At 35.5% G+C, this 21025-nt stretch overlaps 1 protein-coding gene across 3 annotated transcripts in view; it reads left to right on the forward strand.

Annotated features, from left to right (window-relative positions):
* Window positions 1–21025, forward strand: part of LOC107717608 (GRAM domain-containing protein 1B-like) — an 82563-nt gene that overhangs the window by 55002 nt on the left and 6536 nt on the right. The window contains exons 5-14 of one of the 3 annotated variants that reach the window (XM_016524413.1): window positions 2671–2691; window positions 4607–4630; window positions 9674–9694; window positions 10971–10994; window positions 17998–18082; window positions 18439–18542; window positions 18632–18727; window positions 18819–18899; window positions 19963–20078; window positions 20203–20374. In XM_016524413.1, coding sequence (XP_016379899.1) covers window positions 2671–2691; window positions 4607–4630; window positions 9674–9694; window positions 10971–10994; window positions 17998–18082; window positions 18439–18542; window positions 18632–18727; window positions 18819–18899; window positions 19963–20078; window positions 20203–20374 — 744 coding nt within the window. The remainder of the gene's footprint in view (window positions 1–2670; window positions 2692–4606; window positions 4631–9673; window positions 9695–10970; window positions 10995–17997; window positions 18083–18438; window positions 18543–18631; window positions 18728–18818; window positions 18900–19962; window positions 20079–20202; window positions 20375–21025) is intronic. The other 2 variants (XM_016524414.1, XM_016524415.1) reach the window with 2 other exon arrangements.

The raw sequence follows: 21025 nt of genomic DNA on the forward strand, positions 1-21025 counted from the left end.
GAAAGAAGTCTCTTCTGCTCACCAAGGCTGCATTTATTTGATTAAAAATAGAGTAAAAACAGTAAAATTGTGAAATATTATTACAGTTTAAAATAACTGTTTACTATTTTAAAATATTTGAAAATGTCATTTATTTCTGTGATGTAAAGCTCTGTTTTCAGCATCATTACTCTAGTCTTCAGTGTCACATGATCCTTCAGAAATCATTCATTCCTTACTGTATTATTTTCTTTCCAAAAAATAAAAATAAAAAATTACACCTTCAAATGGCATAATTTCCTGAGAATATCCTTAAGATATCTGTCATTTTTTTTATTTTTATCATTTATTAATTTTCAGTACAAACAAGAATGCGGTGACCCCGTTTTCTGGGGACAGTCCCTGTTTTTGGTGTCCTGTGTCTGACTGGAGCTGTCCCCGTTTTACAGCACATTAAAAACAATGATTACTTTCACCATCAGAGGGCGCTGCGAGCTATACTGATTACTAGTCGCGCGCAGCTACTGTAGCCATGAAGAACTGGAACGAGAGCAGAGCGCTATTATCATCAATTATCAAAAGAGACGCCGTTATTGGTTTCAGGGTAGTCACATACTAAAGGTGCTTTCACGCCATATCGTAATTACCGTGATTACGAGATACCAACTTGTAAAAAGCGTTCACGTCCTCGTAGTACTCGTAATTAAAGCTTGTGAATTGGAGTTTTCTGTGATCTACAACTTGTACCACTTGACCACCTCAGATTCATTAGACGCTATGTTTAGGCATTGATAGTGTGATCGTTCTGAGTCCAAGGGTGTAAACAGCTCCAAGTAGAAAGTTATATGTTGTCATCTCGAAATCATGGTAATTACGACATGAATGCAGTGAATGCAGCATAACTATACATGTTAAAACAAAGTAATACTGTTTGTGTGCACTTTATAGCAAGGTATGATAATGTTGTGGCATTGTGTAGCACACAGTATTAAACATTCCTGAAACCTCCGCCGTCACAACTCCGATATGAATAACATAAAAAATAAAAAATAAACTAAACAATTATAGTTGCAAGATTACATTTGCAGAAAGCACATACTCTGCGGTCAAAATGAGCCTAAAATGCAAAATAATAAGCCTGAGTAGGGATAGTAAAGATCCATTTCCAAAAGCATAAACAAAATAACTTGGAAAAAAATTATTTGAAAAGTTGTAATTACTTTATATTTTAAAATGTTACAAATATTTGTTAAATACAGTTTTATTTATCATATGTTCTCATATTTATTGTTTTATATTTAATGTGTTTTTTTAAAGCCGTAAGTTTGTTATAATCCTATTTTGATCTGTTTACCAGAGCCGGTCCTCCCTATACCCAAAATACGCAAGCTGCGTAGGGCCCCCGAAACACCAGGGGGCCCCCTTGCTCTCAAAGATGATTTAATTTTAGTTTCGTTTTTTGAATTTGGCCAGCGGTTATGAAAACATGAATGATCATTTGTTTTAATGCAGTGTGCTGTCGCCCTTTCTACGTAAAAATCAGTCAAATCATGTAATGTGAATGTCATACAGTCTCTTGCTCGAGACAAAAAAAAAGAAAAAAGAGTTGAAAGCGTACCGAGCCATGGAAGAGACACTGTTTCTAAAGCACTTTCCGTGAGCGCGATTCGAGATTGAGTGAACACGGACAAAGACGTTTCATTCATTCATAACTCGTCGACCCTCCTACGCTTTGCATAGGACCCCCAGAAGTCTATAATCGGTACTGCAATTTACCTACATATTAGATGTTTGAGACACTGTTTCTCAAGCGCTTTCCGCGAGTGCGATTCGAAACAAATGCGTTTCATTAATTCGTTTATAACCACTCATACCCCACTTCACTGCCCCCCCCACACACAGTTTTGCGTAGGGCCCCCAGAAGTCTAGGATCGGCACTGCTGTTTACTATTTGCAATAGTAACTATATACGTTTCATAGTGTGATTTTTGGTGAATTGTAGGCCTATTAAGAAATTAAGGTAAGTTTGATCCTCAAACATCATTGTAATTATTACTAATTATGATATTAATATATGGAAACCACAACAATTAAAAAACAAATACATACACAAATATATTGTCCCTGTTTTTTTAATTTGTAGATAATCACAAGTGAGATTTCAATGATATTTTGACCACTGAACTAGCAAATGTCCCCGGTTTTCATTTCAGAAATCTGGTCACCTTAAACAAGAATGAAGCCAAACAGCAGATGTTGTGTTCATGTAGCTTTCAATGTCTGTAAAACAACTCAAAAATCACATTCACATGTGGGAATGAATGCATGAAGGAATTCATAAATTTGAATGAATGCATGAATGGACGGGTGTCAATAAACAAGTGGGTGAATGAATGGAGAGATGAAGCTTTGCTGTTATGTGAAGTGATTTGTAATAAATGCAGAGTAGCTCATGTCATCATTCAGTCTGTCTGTCTCATTTCAACTGTTACAGTCGCTTGTTCTACCTGTTTCCTTTCATTTTTCTCACTCACTGTACAGTTTTTTTTTAAATAGAGTTTTATACTTTTGCTGATGTCATATAAAATGTCTTTGCTCTAAACTTGACTATCATGTTCTTCTCGCTGTTTGTGGTTGTTCTGATTTGTGTTCCGTTTTCTGATTTCTGTTTTTCTCCTCGATGCATGCTAGTCTCACAAGCGACTTTCCAAAGTAAGCATTTCTCTCTTCTGTTCTGTAGTCACTCAGTCTCTCACCCTGTTTGTCTGTATTTCTCCTCCAGTGGCCGTTCTGTAGTCTGTTCCGGTGTTATTGATTTGTCTGACTCTGTCTGTTTGTGTGAATGCAAGTGTGTGTCCAAGTGTTTGTTTAAACAAATACACGCGTAGACTCCTTTCTCTCCATCTGCTTTCCTGTCAGCAGGTGTATTTGTCACTTATGATTCTGCATCATAGTATGATAGTAGGTTAAAAAGAGTGAGAAGTATTTGACTTAGGGCTGCATGATGCACTCTGCAAATGTAAATGCACTAGACTGGTGCATTTACATAAGCACCAGTCTAGAGAATACCAACTCGTATGCAGGGTTTATGTCACCTCATCTAGTTTATTGTATTTGCCATATACATTAACACAGTCTATATTATGAAAACTGGTAAAACCTTAAGAAATTAAAAGTGAAATTCCTAACTCCAAATTCTGTTTTTTCTTCTTCTTTGAATTAAACAAACAAACAAAAAAAGACTGTATTGTGGCACAAACAATATATAGTCAAGATTCATGTTTGGATTTATGATAGTTTGTCACTGAGAATATGTGCGCACAGATTTAGTTGCAACAAGTTGCCAGGTTGGGAAAATTCAGTCACACTTGAGCAGAAAATGTATCAATTTAAGAGAAAAGCTCTTATAAGGGGATTTAAACACTTGACATCTGGCAACACCACGCATGAATGCTCCTGGGGGACTGTTACCAATGCAAGATAATGGAAATGTCAAAAATAACTAAATAAATCAGGAAAATAAGATGATTATGTTTAATAAATCAAGAAGGGAAGAAATCGTGATCAATAGTCGTGCAGTTCTAATTTGATGGCCGCCACCATGAGAGGACCAGCCTTATGTATATGAAATAGGTGATATGTATATGATTTTACTACACTGATATGATTCTTCATTTTATGTGACTGTGCATTTATTTGGGGTAAAAAGGGTAAAAATAGGATTTCAGCTATTTTAATCTATAGGTCTTTTCATTGATCACATCAGAGTGCTGTGTGAGATGAAATCACTGGATAATCGACTGTGTTTGTCCCATGAGTCACCTGTCTTTGCAAACAGATGATGATTTATGATTTCCAACAGAGGGAATTCTCAAACCAGGAATTTCCTGACTATGCCTTCTGTGTTCACTAAAGTATTGATCAATAATGTAGTAAACGAGTGTATATATCTTTTAATTATTAATAATTTCCATGTAAAACAGACCATAAAGCTTCCTTTATTTCTTTCTCTGAAGCACATGGGATTTCAACAGTTTGCCGTTAGCATGTTGCTATGCTAATGACTTGATACTCTAATAAGTTCAGACAAAAATATAGCACCTGCAAACCTATGTAAAACATGCATTTGAATTGGTCTTGATTCATTTAAACAACATGTAGCATGTGGATTTATTTAGTGCTTTTATGAATTTGTTCGGCATTGAATATATTTATGATAAACATTTCTCTCAACTCCATTTTGGATTGATTGATTCAGTTATTCAAATATGTATCTGTTTATATTTAATATATTTATGATAGACATTTGTCTTGACTCCACGATTTTATATGTATTTATTTATTTTCGAGCAATAAAGCATAAGCCTAGGCTCAAATAATGTAGTAATCTTACAAGGCAGCATAATGTTACTGCCTCTTTGGAGCAGCCTTCATGTCAGGAGCAAGCTTATGATGCTTTAAAATGCTATTAGGTATTTTTTAGAAGTAGTAAAGCATGCTAGCAATGGGTTCGATTTCTAGAACAGACATGCATTCTAAGTGACTTTGGATAACAAATGCATGAAAATGCATTAGCTTCCAGTTTCTCCTCGTTTTTATTTTTCATTCTGTTTTCATTGTTTTACAGTATGACAGATTAAACCTGATTAAAGTAAGCATTTCGTGTTGTTCTTCATTTGACCCCTGACCCCTAAACTAACGCTACCTTAAGTGTTAGTTCATATGTGTAGCACCCATGCTTTCCTGTCAGCAGGTGTATTTGTCACTTATGATTCTGCATCATAGTATGATAGTAGGTTAAAAAGAGTGAGAAGTATTTGACTTAGGGCTGCATGATGCACTCGCACAATTATTGCACTTTACATAAGCACCAGTCTAGAGAATACCAACTCGTATGCAGGGTTTATGTCACCTCATCTAGTTTATTGTATTTGCCATATACATTAACACAGTCTATATTATGAAAACTGGTAAAACCTTGAGAAATTAAAAGTGAAATTCCTAACTCCAAATTCTGTTTTTTCTTCTTCTTTGAATTAAACAAACAAACAAAAAAAGACTGTATTGTGGCACAAACAATATATAGTCAAGATTCATGTTTGGATTTATGATAGTTTGTCACTGAGAATATGTGCGCACAGATTTAGTTGCAACAAGTTGCCAGGTTGGGAAAATTCAGTCACACTTGAGCAGAAAATGTATCAATTTAAGAGAAAAGCTCTTATAAGGGGATTTAAACACTTGACATCTGGCAACACCACGCATGAATGCTCCTGGGGGACTGTTACCAATGCTAGATAATGGAAATGTCAAAAATAACTAAATAAATCAGGAAAATAAGATGATTATGTTTAAAAAATCAAGAAGGGAAGAAATCGTGATCAATAGTCGTGCAGTTCTAATTTGATGGCCGCCACCATGAGAGGACCAGCCTTATGTATATGAAATAGGTGATTTTACTACACTGATATGATTCTTCATTTTATGTGACTGTGCATTTATTTGGGGTAAAAATTTGACATGCAGGATTTCAGCTATTTTAATCTATAGGTCTTTTCATTGATCACATCAGAGTGCTGTGTGAGATGAAATCACTGGATAATCGACTGTGTTTGTCCCATGAGTCACCTGTCTTTGCAAACAGATGATGATTTATGATTTCCAACAGAGGGAATTCTCAAACCAGGAATTTCCTGACTATGCCTTCTGTGTTCACTAAAGTATTGATCAATAATGTAGTAAACGAGTGTATATATCTTTTAATTATTAATAATTTCCATGTAAAACAGACCATAAAGCTTCCTTTATTTCTTTCTCTGAAGCACATGGGATTTCAACAGTTTGCCGTTAGCATGTTGCTATGCTAATGACTTGATACTCTAATAAGTTCAGACAAAAATATAGCACCTGCAAACCTATGTAAAACATGCATTTGAATTGGTCTTGATTCATTTAAACAACATGTAGCATGTGGATTTATTTAGTGCTTTTATGAATTTGTTCGGCATTGAATATATTTATGATAAACATTTCTCTCAACTCCATTTTGGATTGATTGATTCAGTTATTCAAATATGTATCTGTTTATATTTAATATATTTATGATAGACATTTGTCTTGACTCCACGATTTTATATGTATTTATTTATTTTCGAGCAATAAAGCATAAGCCTAGGCTCAAATAATGTAGTAATCTTACAAGGCAGCATAATGTTACTGCCTCTTTGGAGCAGCCTTCATGTCAGGAGCAAGCTTATGATGCTTTAAAATGCTATTCAATTTAAGAGAAAAGCTCTTATAAGGGGATTTAAACACTTGACATCTGGCAACACCACGCATGAATGCTCCTGGGGGACTGTTACCAATGCAAGATAATGGAAATGTCAAAAATAACTAAATAAATCAGGAAAATAAGATGATTATGTTTAATAAATCAAGAAGGGAAGAAATCGTGATCAATAGTCGTGCAGTTCTAATTTGATGGCCGCCACCATGAGAGGACCAGCCTTATGTATATGAAATAGGTGATTTTACTACACTGATATGATTCTTCATTTTATGTGACTGTGCATTTATTTGGGGTAAAAATTTGACATGCAGGATTTCAGCTATTTTAATCTATAGGTCTTTTCATTGATCACATCAGAGTGCTGTGTGAGATGAAATCACTGGATAATCGACTGTGTTTGTCCCATGAGTCACCTGTCTTTGCAAACAGATGATGATTTATGATTTCCAACAGAGGGAATTCTCAAACCAGGAATTTCCTGACTATGCCTTCTGTGTTCACTAAAGTATTGATCAATAATGTAGTAAACGAGTGTATATATCTTTTAATTATTAATAATTTCCATGTAAAACAGACCATAAAGCTTCCTTTATTTCTTTCTCTGAAGCACATGGGATTTCAACAGTTTGCCGTTAGCATGTTGCTATGCTAATGACTTGATACTCTAATAAGTTCAGACAAAAATATAGCACCTGCAAACCTATGTAAAACATGCATTTGAATTGGTCTTGATTCATTTAAACAACATGTAGCATGTGGATTTATTTAGTGCTTTTATGAATTTGTTCGGCATTGAATATATTTATGATAAACATTTCTCTCAACTCCATTTTGGATTGATTGATTCAGTTATTCAAATATGTATCTGTTTATATTTAATATATTTATGATAGACATTTGTCTTGACTCCACGATTTTATATGTATTTATTTATTTTCGAGCAATAAAGCATAAGCCTAGGCTCAAATAATGTAGTAATCTTACAAGGCAGCATAATGTTACTGCCTCTTTGGAGCAGCCTTCATGTCAGGAGCAAGCTTATGATGCTTTAAAATGCTATTAGGTATTTTTTAGAAGTAGTAAAGCATGCTAGCAATGGGTTCGATTTCTAGAACAGACATGCATTCTAAGTGACTTTGGATAACAAATGCATGAAAATGCATTAGCTTCCAGTTTCTCCTCGTTTTTATTTTTCATTCTGTTTTCATTGTTTTACAGTATGACAGATTAAACCTGATTAAAGTAAGCATTTCGTGTTGTTCTTCATTTGACCCCTGACCCCTAAACTAACGCTACCTTAAGTGTTAGTTCATATGTGTAGCACCCATCAACTATTCCTCCATTCCCTTCCTCGTCTGTTTCTCTCTCTCTCGCCATCCACATGTACACACGAGAGACCTGTCTCACACCTCTCTTGAGTTTAGATCAGATTAGCCCACATTAAACCATCCAATCCCTGAGCCTTGACAGGGTAGACCAGTATGTGTGTTAGCAGGTCAGTGTGCGTTGATCTGTAGGCTTTTAAGGGTCATGAACGAGACACAATGAGAGCTGTGTGCTAGCAAATCCGTCAAAGTAGCACACACACACACACACACACACAGCATGTGTTTGGGGTGTAGGCTAATTGAACAGCTTATCGGCTGACACACACCTCTTGTCGTTTTGTCTGCTCACTTTAACCGAGACTATAAAACAAGGGAGCCCATTATGTGCCATACCTCTTCAAACTGATATAGCATCAGAGTTTGTCCTCGCCTTAAGTTATTCCCCTGTTTCTTTTCATCTAGATGGTGCTCTGTCGTAAAGAAGATGTGTAAAACCAGTTTATCCCCATAATGCATACTGTTTTTGGAAAGACATATATCTCACACTACCTTTTCTGTCGACATGGAGTTGTTTCTTAGGCATGTAATCATGCCCTTAAAACCCTCATGAAATGATTTCAATGAATGCAATTATGTCCTGTGTTGATGAACAGGAAGTTTGGGTGGGATATGTCAAAGGGTTTGTCTTTTTAGTTCATGTCACATTCTGGAAAGTAATATTGCAAGATAAAAAGTGACACTGTGTGGTATAAAATCACAGAGATTAAATATGAAGTCACTTTGAGAGATAAAAAGTCATAATTACAAGAAATAAAGTCACACTGCGAAAAATAATGTCATAATTATGAGAAATAAAGTCACTCTGAAAAATAATGTCATAATTATGAGAAATAAAGTCACTCTGAAATATAATGTCATAATTGTGGGAAATAAAGTCACTCTGTGAAAAAATAATGTCATAAATATGAGAAATAACGTCACTGTTAAATACAATGTCATTATTACGAGAAATAAAGTCACTCTGTGAAATATAATGTCATAATTATGAGACATAAAGTCACTCTGTGAAATATAATGTCATAATTATGAGACATAAAGTCACTCTGTTAAATACAATGTCATAATTATGAGAAATAGTCATTTTGCGCAGATATAAAGTCATAATTACGAGAAATAGTCACATTGTGAGATGTCACAATTACGAGAAATAAAGTCACACTGCGAAATATAATGTAATAATTATGAGAAATAAAGTCACTCTGTGAAATATAATGTCATAATTATGAAAAAAATAGTCACTTTGCGCAGATATGAAGTCATAATTACGAGAAATAAAGTAACATTGTGATTTATGTCATAATTATGAGAAATGAAGTGACATTGTGGGATATAATGTCATAATTACGAGAAATAAAACGACATTGCAAATTAATGCCATAATTACAAGAAAAAGTTATGTTGAGAGATAAAAAGTGACACTGTGCGGTATAAAATCACAGCGATGAAATATAAAGTCACTTTGAGAGATAGAAATTCATAATTACAAGAAATAAAGTTACTTTGCAATATGTAATGTCTTAATTACAAGAAACAAAGTCACATTGTGAGATATAATGTCATAATTACAAGAAATATTTTTAAGGGTCTTTTTTAAGGGATTTAGTTTTTTTTGCCCAATAGAACAACATTTAAATAGAGGTTATAAATAGAGCGGTAGTGATGTCAGTTCACCCCTGTACACAAACACCCCCTTAAAAGTCTCTTTAAGTTTCTATTTTGGTTCATGCGGGTGTGAATTTGTCTTATTTCCATGACATATCAGCTTTGAAACTGCTCATTTAATCATTTATTTTTGTTTCATTCTATTTGTGGAAAGGCCAAATGATACATGTGTAATTATCCGGTGAAGGGAAATGTCAGTCTAGCAGACTTTACCAGCTGCCACATGACAGGCCCTTGTCCAACCCTCACAGTCTGTAAATATACACTCGCTGTGAGGGCCGTATGCAAATAATGCTCTGCATAGCTACTGTTTTGCTCTACATAATATAGTAATTTTCTTCTCCTTCTCTTTCAGAAAAGCCAGAGCTGGTACAACGTAAGTCACACTTTATATTAATTAGTGTGTGTGTGTGTGTGTGTGTGTGTGTGTGCTTGTACTAATGGTTGTGTGTCCACCTACCTTGAAATATAAACAGCCATCAATGTCACCATACAGTGCATGTCTTGGGCAAAGGAACAGGTTAATTTAATTAAATGTAATAATTCAATCTAATTTTTACTTTTTTTATTTATTTTTTTTCATTTTTGATTTAACTTTTATTTTAATTAAATGTAATTATTGTTTATAAATTGGAATTTTTGAGTAGATAATTACTTTTGTGTGTACTTTTGTTTTTGTGTTAATGTGTGTCAGATGTGAACATTGATGCGTTCGGTGATCAAACAGTAGAATTCTTGTGTTGTTTTACCGTAATGTTTTACAGATTTGGTGCTCTTTCCTCTGACATTCAAGTTTACATTTCAGTATTTTGTTGCATGTTTTGCAAACAAAATTCCCTAAATAATTACATATGTCATATGACATATTCACATTAAAATGACATATTTAAATATGAATATTTGAATATATATTACATGCCTAAAACAACTATATTATCATGGTATTATTTTATACTTTGAAAACTTCAGGGTACGTTTTTAATGTTGTATCATTTATTATCAGTATAGCAATACAAATATCAAGATTTTTATTAGTGCTGGGCGGTATACCGGTTCATACCGAATACCGGTGTTTATTTTTGTTATGATATGAATTTTTAAAATACCGCAATACCGGTCGCTTAAACAACGTTTGGAACGCGACACTGTATGTGTTACTAAGCGTGAAAGTTCTGAAACTGAAGCTGTAGAACTAATAGAACATGATGACACAGAAGAACTCATCCACAATATCCACATTCACCGCCACAAATATCCACCGCCCCCTACCATCAGCTCCCGCGTCTCACACACACGAGCGCGACTTTAGCACTAGATTTAGCAACTTTCAGACCCTTTTAGCTGGTTAACACCTGGTCATGCATGAAAAAAAAATACCGTCATGTACCGTGAAACCGGTATAATTTTGGAAAATACCGTGATATAAATTTTTGGTCATACCGCCCAGCACTAATTTGTATCTCTTCAAGTGTTGATTTCTGTTTAGACCATTAGCCACAAGACAGCGTATTTTTACTGTCTTATCTTTCAATCCCTTTTCGTTCCACAATATCTTTCCACAATATCTCCTTCAATCTTTGCTTTCTTTTTCTGTCTGTGGTTTTTTTGTCTGCCCGTCTCTTCTCTCCCTCTCCTTCACTCTTTCTCTTCAGCATGAGAGACAGCACATTCTCAGAGTAAGCATGATTTTACACTCCGCCTCCTGTTCCCTCTCACACCAGTCCTTCCCCAATCGTTCGGTATGAGGACTGAAATGAGTCTTGAAGGCTTCTGTCGTTCTAATGATGGCTTTGGCATGTGTGTGATCATCTAATGATGTAACCGTAGCACCTTCCTTGATGAACTTTGCTAAACGAATGCTAAAACACAGGATGCACGGCACTAATACCTCCTTGTGAAAAAGTAGTACACTTTTGCATACTTTAAAAAAAGAGTACTACAGAAAAATATTACGGAAATAATATACACTGTAAAAAATGACCGTGAATTTAACGGTAAAAGACTGTAAAAATGCTACAGTAAAATTCTGTTAAATGGTTAATGGTAAATTCCCCTACTATATACGGTGAAAAACTGTATTGGACATTACATGTATTGGACATTAATTTTACGGTAGTATACCATTTTTGGAAGTCGGTAAATTCCCCTACTATATACGGTGAAAAACTGTATTGGACATTACATGTATTGGACATTAATTTTACGGTAGTATACCGTATTTGGAAGTGAAAAAGACCGTATAATTTACAGTGATTAACCGTAAATTGACATTCCCAGAATTCCCTGCGTTACATTTCAAATTTGATGTTTTTTTGTTGAAATAACTATGTTTCTTTTTAGTTTTTTCTTTTCAGTTTTGTATATTAGCGTTGTGCGTTACACCTAATGTCGTTAAATGAATGTTTATTGAATTGTTTCAGTTTCACGTGTGTTACATGATGGTGTTTGGTGTTTGTGTGAATGACACTGTGCACCTTCTATATATGTTATTATTTAAAAGCTGCTTGTGATAGGCTTTGATTCATCGTGTGACTTTCTCATCACCACCTGCATTTGGTGGTTATCAGTGTATTACAAAGGTACAAAACAGATTTTAGTACTTCAATAGGTTGGTATATAATAACATTTTATCAGTTAATGAAATTACGGTATTTAACTGTAAATTTAAGTTACAACCGTAAAACCTAAAACGTTGCTACCGTATTTTTTACGGTACAATTCCGGCAACCACAGCTGCCGGTTTTCTACCGTAAATTTTACGGAATTTTTTTTACAGTGTACTTTTAAAAATATATTTAAGTGTGGACTGAATATTATGTTTTTGGACACTTAATTTCATGTTATTTACAATTAAATGAAAATGTTCTATCATTTAAACTTACATTAAATACAATTAGTTGAACTTAAGAGTGCTTTTTGACACACTTAAATAGGACTTCAGTACATCTTCATATGTAATTTCATTATTACTTCTTTGAAATTTGGTTAAAGTAACTGCTGAATGTACTGACAAGCATTTATGGTACAATAAAATATACTTTAATGTCATTTCTATTGAACGTATATGTCACATATTTAAAATATGTTTGTAATTACACCTTTCTAATGATGAAGTTGCAATTTAGTACATTTGTGACCCTGGAGCACAAAAGCAGTCTTAAGTCGCTGGGGTATATTTATAGCAATAGCCAAAAATACATTGTATGGGTCAAAATTATAGATTTTTCTTTTATGCCAAAAATCATTAGGATATTAAGTAAAGATCATGTTGCATGAAGATATTTTGTACATTTCCTACTGTAAATATATTAAAACTTAATTTTTGATTAGTAATATATGCATTGCTAAGAACTTCATTTGAACAACTTTAAAGATGATTTTCTCAATATTTAGACTTTTTTGCACCCTCAGATTCCAGATTTTCAAATAGTTGTATCTCGGGCCAAATATTGTCCTGTCCTAACAAACCATACATCAATGGAAAGCTTATTTATTCAGCTTTCAGAGGATGTATAAATCTCAATTTCGAGAAATTGACCCTTATGACTGGTTTTGCGCTCCAGGGTCACATTTAAAATATATTAACTTTAAATGTAATATCAAATAACACACTACAGTTCAAATGATCAGGTTCTTTACATGTGCTTCATTATGCTAGTCAGCACATAAGTGTACTTCTTTAAAGCTTTTAAATTTACATTATTTCAAAGTGCACTTTTAAAAAGTGTACTTAAGTGTTAAAAAACATACAGTAATCATGAAAGTGTACTCGAAGTATACTTCGTTTTATTAAGTACGCTTTTTTTAATCCTATATTATCTACAAGTACAGTTTTTTTTAAATATAGTTAAAGATTTGAAGTACACTACAAGTGCACATTCATTACAAATAAGCACACTTCTTTTTCACAAGGGCCTGCATGGCGGCGTCACAGTAAATAGACTTTGCATCTCTTTTATTGGCTCTGATTGGTTGACTACACTGCAACTGCACGGATGTGAGCTGTTTGTTGTGTACTAAATGCATACTGGGCAGGATGTCACGCAGTGGAGTTGACATTATAGTTATACAGTATTTTTTTGAACATTTCTGATGCGCTGGCTGTGGAGTGTACAGTATGTGCGTCTGTGTGTGTCCGTATGGGCAGTGATGATCTCCCATGGCCCTGAGAGCTCTGTGATTACATCTCAACCGTCATCATGTGAGTTCTGAGCCCGACTGACCACCGGAGTGAATGTCGGCTGCTGTACTGCGTTGCAGTGAGGCTCCGTGATGTTTGGTTTACAAGAAAGTGCTGATTTTTAAGAGCACCTGACTCTGTACAGGAGCAAAGCTTGTTTGAATAACTTATTTTAAGGCAGGAATTTCATGACACATTTGTTCTTGTTATTTTCGGGGATAAAATTAGGAAAGTGACAGAGAGAGAGTCTGAATAGGAAGAGGTTGTGTAACATTGACCCAGAGCAGACGTGCCACACAAAGGCCTGCTCTGTCTTTTCATTTTATGGCTGTTATCATCACACATTTTTGCTGCGTCCTTGTCATCTAAATGATTCAAAGACGTTTTCTGCAGAAATCAACTTGATTCCTTCAGTATAGTTTTTGGTTATAGTTTAAACTGTTTGGTTACCAACATTCTTCAAATTTTCTTTTGTGAAAAACATTCAGTTTTGGGTTGATGTCAACTTAGGTTTGAACCCCAATGGAAGTTAATTCAAAGTTGGGGAAGTCCCATACGTGTACTAAACCAATACATGGTTTATAGTGTTAATGGCAGCCTACATATGGTCAAATATTTGTAACTGAATTTTTTTTTTTTACAATTTTAATACATATAAGGAATTCTTCAAAAATGTTTTAACCAACCTTTTAGTAACCACGAAATCAGTCAGAGTATGTACTTTCACTGGACACTCAAATACATGCTTGTGAACTGAAGCACTTTCTGTTACGATAATTATTAACAAACATCAGTACTGGCATTTTTATGACTTTATTATAGATATAGATATGATACATACAGTATTTAACATACCAGCTTTAGTGTATTTTAAAGACTTTTGAAAGGATAGTTCACCCAAAAATGTTTTAATCATTTGTGACCCTGGACCACAAGACCAGTCATAAGGGTCAATTTCTCGAAATTGAGATTTATACATCATCTAAAAGCTGAATAAATAAGCTTTCCATTGACGTGTGGTTTGTTAGGATAGGACAATATTTGGCCCGAGATACAACTATTTGAAAATCTGGAATCTGAGGGTGCAAAAAAATCTAAATATTGAGAAAATCGCCTTTAAAGTTGTCCAAATGAAGTTCTTAGCAATGCATATTACTAATCAAAAATTAAGTTTTAATATATTTACAGTAGGAAATTTACAAAATATATTCATGGAACATGATCTTTACTTAATGTTCTAATGATTTTTGGCATAAAAGAAAAATTTATAATTTTGACCCATACAATGTTTTTTTTGGCTATTGCTACAAATATACCCGTGCAACTTAAGACTGGTTTTGTGGTCCAGGGTCACATTTATTCTCCCTCATGTTGTTCCAAATCTGTATGACTTTCTTTCTTTTGTAGAACATAAAAGAATATATTTTGAGAAATGTCTTGAAAGAGTTTTTTGGTCCATACAATGGAAGTCATTGGTCATCAAAACTGTTTATTTATCAACATTCTTCAAAATATCTTCTTCTGTGTTCAGCAGAAGAAAGAAACTCATACATGTTTGGAACAACATGAGGGCGAGTAAATGATGACAGAACTTTCATTTTTGGGTGAACTGTCCCTTTAAGGTGGACGTTTGGCTAAATAAAAAAACATTTTGAGTTGCGAGAGACTACCCTTAACAGATCGCACCCCAAAAGTTGATGCATATTTCGCACACTAGACCACTGTGACATTAGAAAACAAAGGGATCCCCTGATGACATTATTGGAGTCGTCACACCCACTCCTGTACCAGCCACTGGCGTCTCTCATTATTTACTCTTTTAGTTAATAAGTAACTGACTTTACAAACTCATAAGCAGGAGTAAACACACTCACACACACCCAGCTCTACATAAATCAGCAGGACAGATAGAGCTGTTGTGCTTCGCAGGATCTGCTGAGGTTTCTGCTGGTCTGGATCTGCTCTGGAATGTTCCTGAGTATCTGCTTCTCCATTGGGAGCAACTGTCCATCTGCCTTTATGGATATTAATGCATAAGTGCTGAAGAGAGGACACTTTTGGGTCGGAGTTGTTGCTTGCACAAGCAGAATTCCATTCTTAGCATTATGACTGCTGCAGATCATGTGTCAGTCTTTGTTCTTGGTTATCTTTAGGCACAAATGAGAGGGAGCAAGTGAGTATAGTTTGGGGTTGAGAGATGCGAGTGTGAATTCTACATTGGAAAGTGTAAATGATTAAAAAGAGGACCTAAGAACCCAAGGATTTGGCGCCGAGTGTTTCCGGATGGTCTTTATTTGTTGACGTGGTCCCGAGAAAAAAGACCATCTTTCTTCTCTGAAGTCAAACAACAACAGCTGCTGAATGCAGAAAACAAGCACAAACTTTGAGAACTAAGATGAAACACATCTTCGATGGACTAAACCCCTGAAGAACGGCCTTTGAAAGCCAACAACCAACCTGTAATGGAGATATTGGTGGCCATTGCATACTGAAGTAACGATTAATAATCTTATGCGGAAGTAACTTACTGATCCTTCTTCATCAACCCTCTAGTGACGCTCTTTATTTGTCGTTGTGGTCCAATTCACACTTGCAGAAGACCATCTTTCTTCTCTGAAGTCTGGCCTGTGCAGCTGCTGAATGCATGAAAACAAGCACAAACTATAGGAGTAAGAAGAATGGACTGAACTCCAGGAAGAACGATCTTTGAAAGCCAACAACCAAATTGTAATGGAGATATTGGTGGCCATTGCATACTGTGGTAACAATTAATAATCTTATGCGGAAGTAACTTTATGTTCCTTCTTCATCGACTCTCTGGTCACAGCGTTTACAGTCTGAAGAAGCATAAAGAATCGAGACAGACACGCATGCAGACTCTTTTCCAGTACAAACGGTGGGAAACTGGAACAAACAGCAGCATAATAAAGTGTCTGCAGAGGTTACTAAAGGCCACTTGTGTGTGAGTGTGTTTTTTGCACTGGAATAATGTGGCACTAGTCAGAAGAGCCGACACTCACACCCTGATAGAGGTTACACCCTGATGAACATCTGCGATAGCGTTGACGTACCTTGAAGGAGTGAGTGAATCCACAGACCCACCCTAATCAAAAATATCAGCAGGATCTGGCAGTCTGAGCGGAGTGTCATTGTTGAACTGATTGAGCCGCTGGCTGTAGTAAGAGACAGACACAGAAACATGGATTCATCACTTAGCTCTCAGGACGACTGGGAGAGCCTTATGGAGCTGGAGGAGGCTTTGGCAGGCTGGTTAATTCAGGGTTCAGACTGGGACCAGAACTGGCACTGGGGCCCGAGCGACGACCCGTACCAGGATGAGGAAATACCTGCTGTGAGTCTCCATAAAGATTCAACAAAAGAGTATACGACTAGTTTAGGGTACACTGTCAATAATAATAGGCCAATGTACAACATTATGTAAATATATACAACTATTGTGTGTATATACAGTATACAGTGTGTGTCTATATATACACACATACTTTTAAGTTTTCAGACAAATTTGTATATATAATAATAATATTGTATTTTATTTATTTACTTATTTATTTTAGTATAAACAAATGTTGACTCTAAATTGTCAGTTCTGTCTATATATACAATGTTGATTTCATATTTTTAAGAATATAATATAATATAATAATTATACATAGAGAGTGAGTGCAGGTTGATAGATGGTCGTGTGAACTGTAGATGATAAAAAGGACGTGATAAGGAATTATATATTATATTATATTATTTAGCTGATTAATTCTGTTTTGAAAATAAGAAATTAACTTGAACGTATATTATAAGCATGACAATTTATAAAATGATGTGTATAACTCACACAAAACACACTTTTTAGTCAAATTGTTATGCTTATTTATATATTTATTTTATTTATTTGCTCATTCTAATATTGTAGAACATAGTAAAAAAAAAGAAAAAAAAAACATTAAATGTTGACAGTGTCAGTACTGTCTATATATGTAATGTTAATTTCATAATTTTGAAACAGAATTAAATGGTTAAATAATAATATACATTTGTGTTTCATTCTAAAGGTATTTATGATCTTTTGTTGTTGTAGTTGTTGTTTTCTCACATCTATGGCAACAGTGTATCACGTTCAATTTTTCATGTAAGGAATCACCGTTTTACATGGTTGATCTCAAGACACCTTATCAATGTTGAAGTAATTGTCTTGTCTTTTCTCAGAGCATTTTGTCTTTAAAGGCTGTTTACGCTCCACTGCCAGGTGTACGTTCACTTATTAGCAGGAGTGGAGACTGCGCTTGTGAATGAGAAGCAGTATGACTCCACAGTGGGAATGAACTCGTTGTGGTTCATCTCACGCTGCTGCATGGTAAAACTAAAGCAGCATCTGCCTGATGATCAGCTGTGCGAGAGTGGAATGGAATGGCTGTTTTTTCTGCGTGTGGATGGATGTGTGTGTGAGTGTGTGTTCCTCATCTACAGCTTTATGTGTTTTGTAGGTCCTCAGTCCCACATACAAGCAGCGTAATGAAGACTTCAGGAAGCTCTTCAAGCAGTTGCCGGACACAGAGCGTCTTATTGTGGGTAAGAGCTCTCATGTACTGAGTGTATTCATGAACAAATTAAATACTTGCTTATATGTAGAATTTAGACTTAGTATTTGTTATAAGAGAGTGATTAAAAAAAAAAGATTTTGCATGTTGGTCTAATTGAAAGTCATTGTTTTTCTGGTTTAAACCCATTTTGTTCACTTTGTTTAATAGCAAATAACACTCTCTGTAGACTGTGCACTTAAAGCACGTTACATTGTGGGGGGGTTGGGAGATCTCCTGGAGAACTAAATGGACGTAAACTAAAATATTAGAAAACAAAATTCTTCAATTGAATGATGTAACAGTAGGGGCATCTTTTGACCTTTGACCTCGTCCTGTCATTGGCAGACTACTCATGCGCTCTCCAGCGGGACATTCTCCTGCAGGGCCGCCTCTACCTCTCCGAAAACTGGATCTGTTTTTACAGCAACATCTTTCGCTGGGAGACACTGGTAGGATTTACTGTAACTCAAACTTTTGGAGCTACAGCCTGAGATTGGAGAAGAGTTGAGTTGAGTTGTTGTGTTTCATGCGTGCGCAGCTTACAGTGCGGCTGAAAGACATCTGCTACATGACGAAAGAGAAAACCGCACGTCTGATTCCCAATGCCATACAGGTGTGCACAGACACTGAGAAGGTGAGAGTCTTTCAGACAGTACAGCATATTAACACATAAGTTGTTTCTTGGTGTTCGTCACTTGCTATCCCTGCTTTTCTCTTCCCTTCAGCACTTTTTCACATCGTTTGGTGCGAGAGACAGGACCTACATGATGATGTTTAGACTTTGGCAGAATGCACTGCTGGACAAGGTGAGAATATGAACACATTAGTGATGTCAAAAGTTTGATACCAAGTTGATACTAAAATTGAAAAAAATGCAGTGGCCAATCAGAGAAGTTAAAGCCCCATTCAAACCAAGAAAGATAACTATATTAGCATCCACAACAACACATTATTATAAGTGCACACTGCGATTTTGTCGACTGCTGCCTTAAATGCTCAAAGTCTATAAAGGGTTAGTTCACCCAAAAATGACTTCCTTCTTTCAGACGAATCCAGTCGGAGTTATATTAAAAATTGTCTTTGATCTTTCGAGCCAGGATTGGCTGTTAATGTTTATATCTTTCATAAGCTAGAAGAAATGGTTTGTAAAGTGATTAAATTGTGCCATTATCGTTACAGTTGTGCCGAATCCTTTTATTATAACCAACAAAATGTAAACATGATGTAAATAATACATGATGTAATTCATTGTGCAGTATAACGAACTGAAGTGATTGGCAACTTCAGTGATTATTAAGAGAAAGAGCTATTTGCTTCTTTGGTCTTAATATTATTAGTAAAATTAGTAATACAATTAGGACAAAGAACCACATTAGAATCACTTTGGCTTTTGGTAATTTGGTCAAAGTTATATGCTATTTTAATGTATTATTTACAGATAATTATTGTTATCATTAATAATTAATTGATTTTTTATTTTTAAATAATTCAGTAAAATAGTTAAGTAGAGTGACAGAAGTACAGGAACGGTTATGCAGAGAGTCCTTATATGGACATGTTTGGGCATGTTTTATGCAAATGACTAACCTCGGGCACGCAGTCACACATTTACAATACTCCAAAATCATTAGAACGTTAATAACAATTATAAAACATTAGAACGAGGTTAAGAACAAATTCATGTGTCTATGCAAGTGTTGTGAATTAAGCTGAATTTTGTCATGAAAAGCTCTCTTGTGTGCATAAATGCAAATAATCCATGCAATTATTAGTGAATTACTTGTGTAGAACATATTAAGTAATATTGAATATGTTACAGCTGATGTTATCTAAGCAAATATAATGAAATGCGATATGCTCTGTGTGCAGCCTCTCTGTCCTAAAGAGCTCTGGCACTTTGTACATCAGTGCTATGGAAATGAGCTGGGCCTCACTAGTGACGATGAAGACTATGTGCCGCCTGATGATGATTTCAACACCATGGGGTGAGTTATACATGCATGCTCTCTTAACTACTGTTCCAAAACCCAACATATTCAGATATGGTCTATAACAGATGTGAATGTTGCACAAATATTGCACCTAAGTGTCCACATTCTCTCTGTTCAGATACTGTGAGGAGATCCCAGCAGAGGAGAACGAGGTCAGTAATGATAACTCATCCAAGAGCAGCAGTGAGAACAAGCCAGACAACTGTTCTCCTCCGTCACACAAGAGATCCATCACACACTCCACCATCACCTCCACCACACCTCCCAGCAGCACTGATACACCACTGTCTGTGAGTATAAGCTCGCAGTCTGTCTTCACATATGCCATTTTAAAGGGGTCATATGGTGTTTCTAAAAATAACATTTTGTGTATTTGGTGTAATGAAATGTGTTTATGCAGTTTAAGGTTAAAAAAACACATTATTTTCCACATACTGTACATTATTGTTTCTCCTCTATGCCCCGCCTTTCTGAAACGCGTCGATTTTTACAAAGCTCATCGGTCTGAAAAGCGAGGTGTGCTCTGATTGGCCAGCTATCCAGTGCGTTATGATTGGCCGAATACCTCAAGCGTGAGACAGAAATGTTACGCCCCTCACATACTGTGAGTCCCAGCGCGATGAGACAAAACCAATAAAACCCATTACAAACGAGGCATTTGTTGCATCCAGTGGGGACATAATTACAAAATGTGAGTCTTTTTACGCGTTGTGTTGCATCGCACCGCGTGAACATAAAACCATGTCTGCATTTATGATCGGAGAAATGACAAACAAGCGCTACTCTACACTGCTCAAAACTCGCGTTTGAATCATCAGTGGCAAATCCTTAAAATGAAAACGTACTTACAGTCTGTGAGTAAGAACAGCCGGCATTGTAGTCTACTCCAGTGTTTCCCAACCGGGGTGCCGTCTGTTGAGAGCAGGGGTGCCGTGTAAAAA

Source organism: Sinocyclocheilus rhinocerous, unplaced genomic scaffold, assembly GCF_001515625.1.
Source record: "Sinocyclocheilus rhinocerous isolate Xijiao unplaced genomic scaffold, SAMN03320098_v1.1 scaffold240, whole genome shotgun sequence".
Classification (NCBI taxonomy): Eukaryota; Metazoa; Chordata; class Actinopteri; order Cypriniformes; family Cyprinidae; genus Sinocyclocheilus; species Sinocyclocheilus rhinocerous.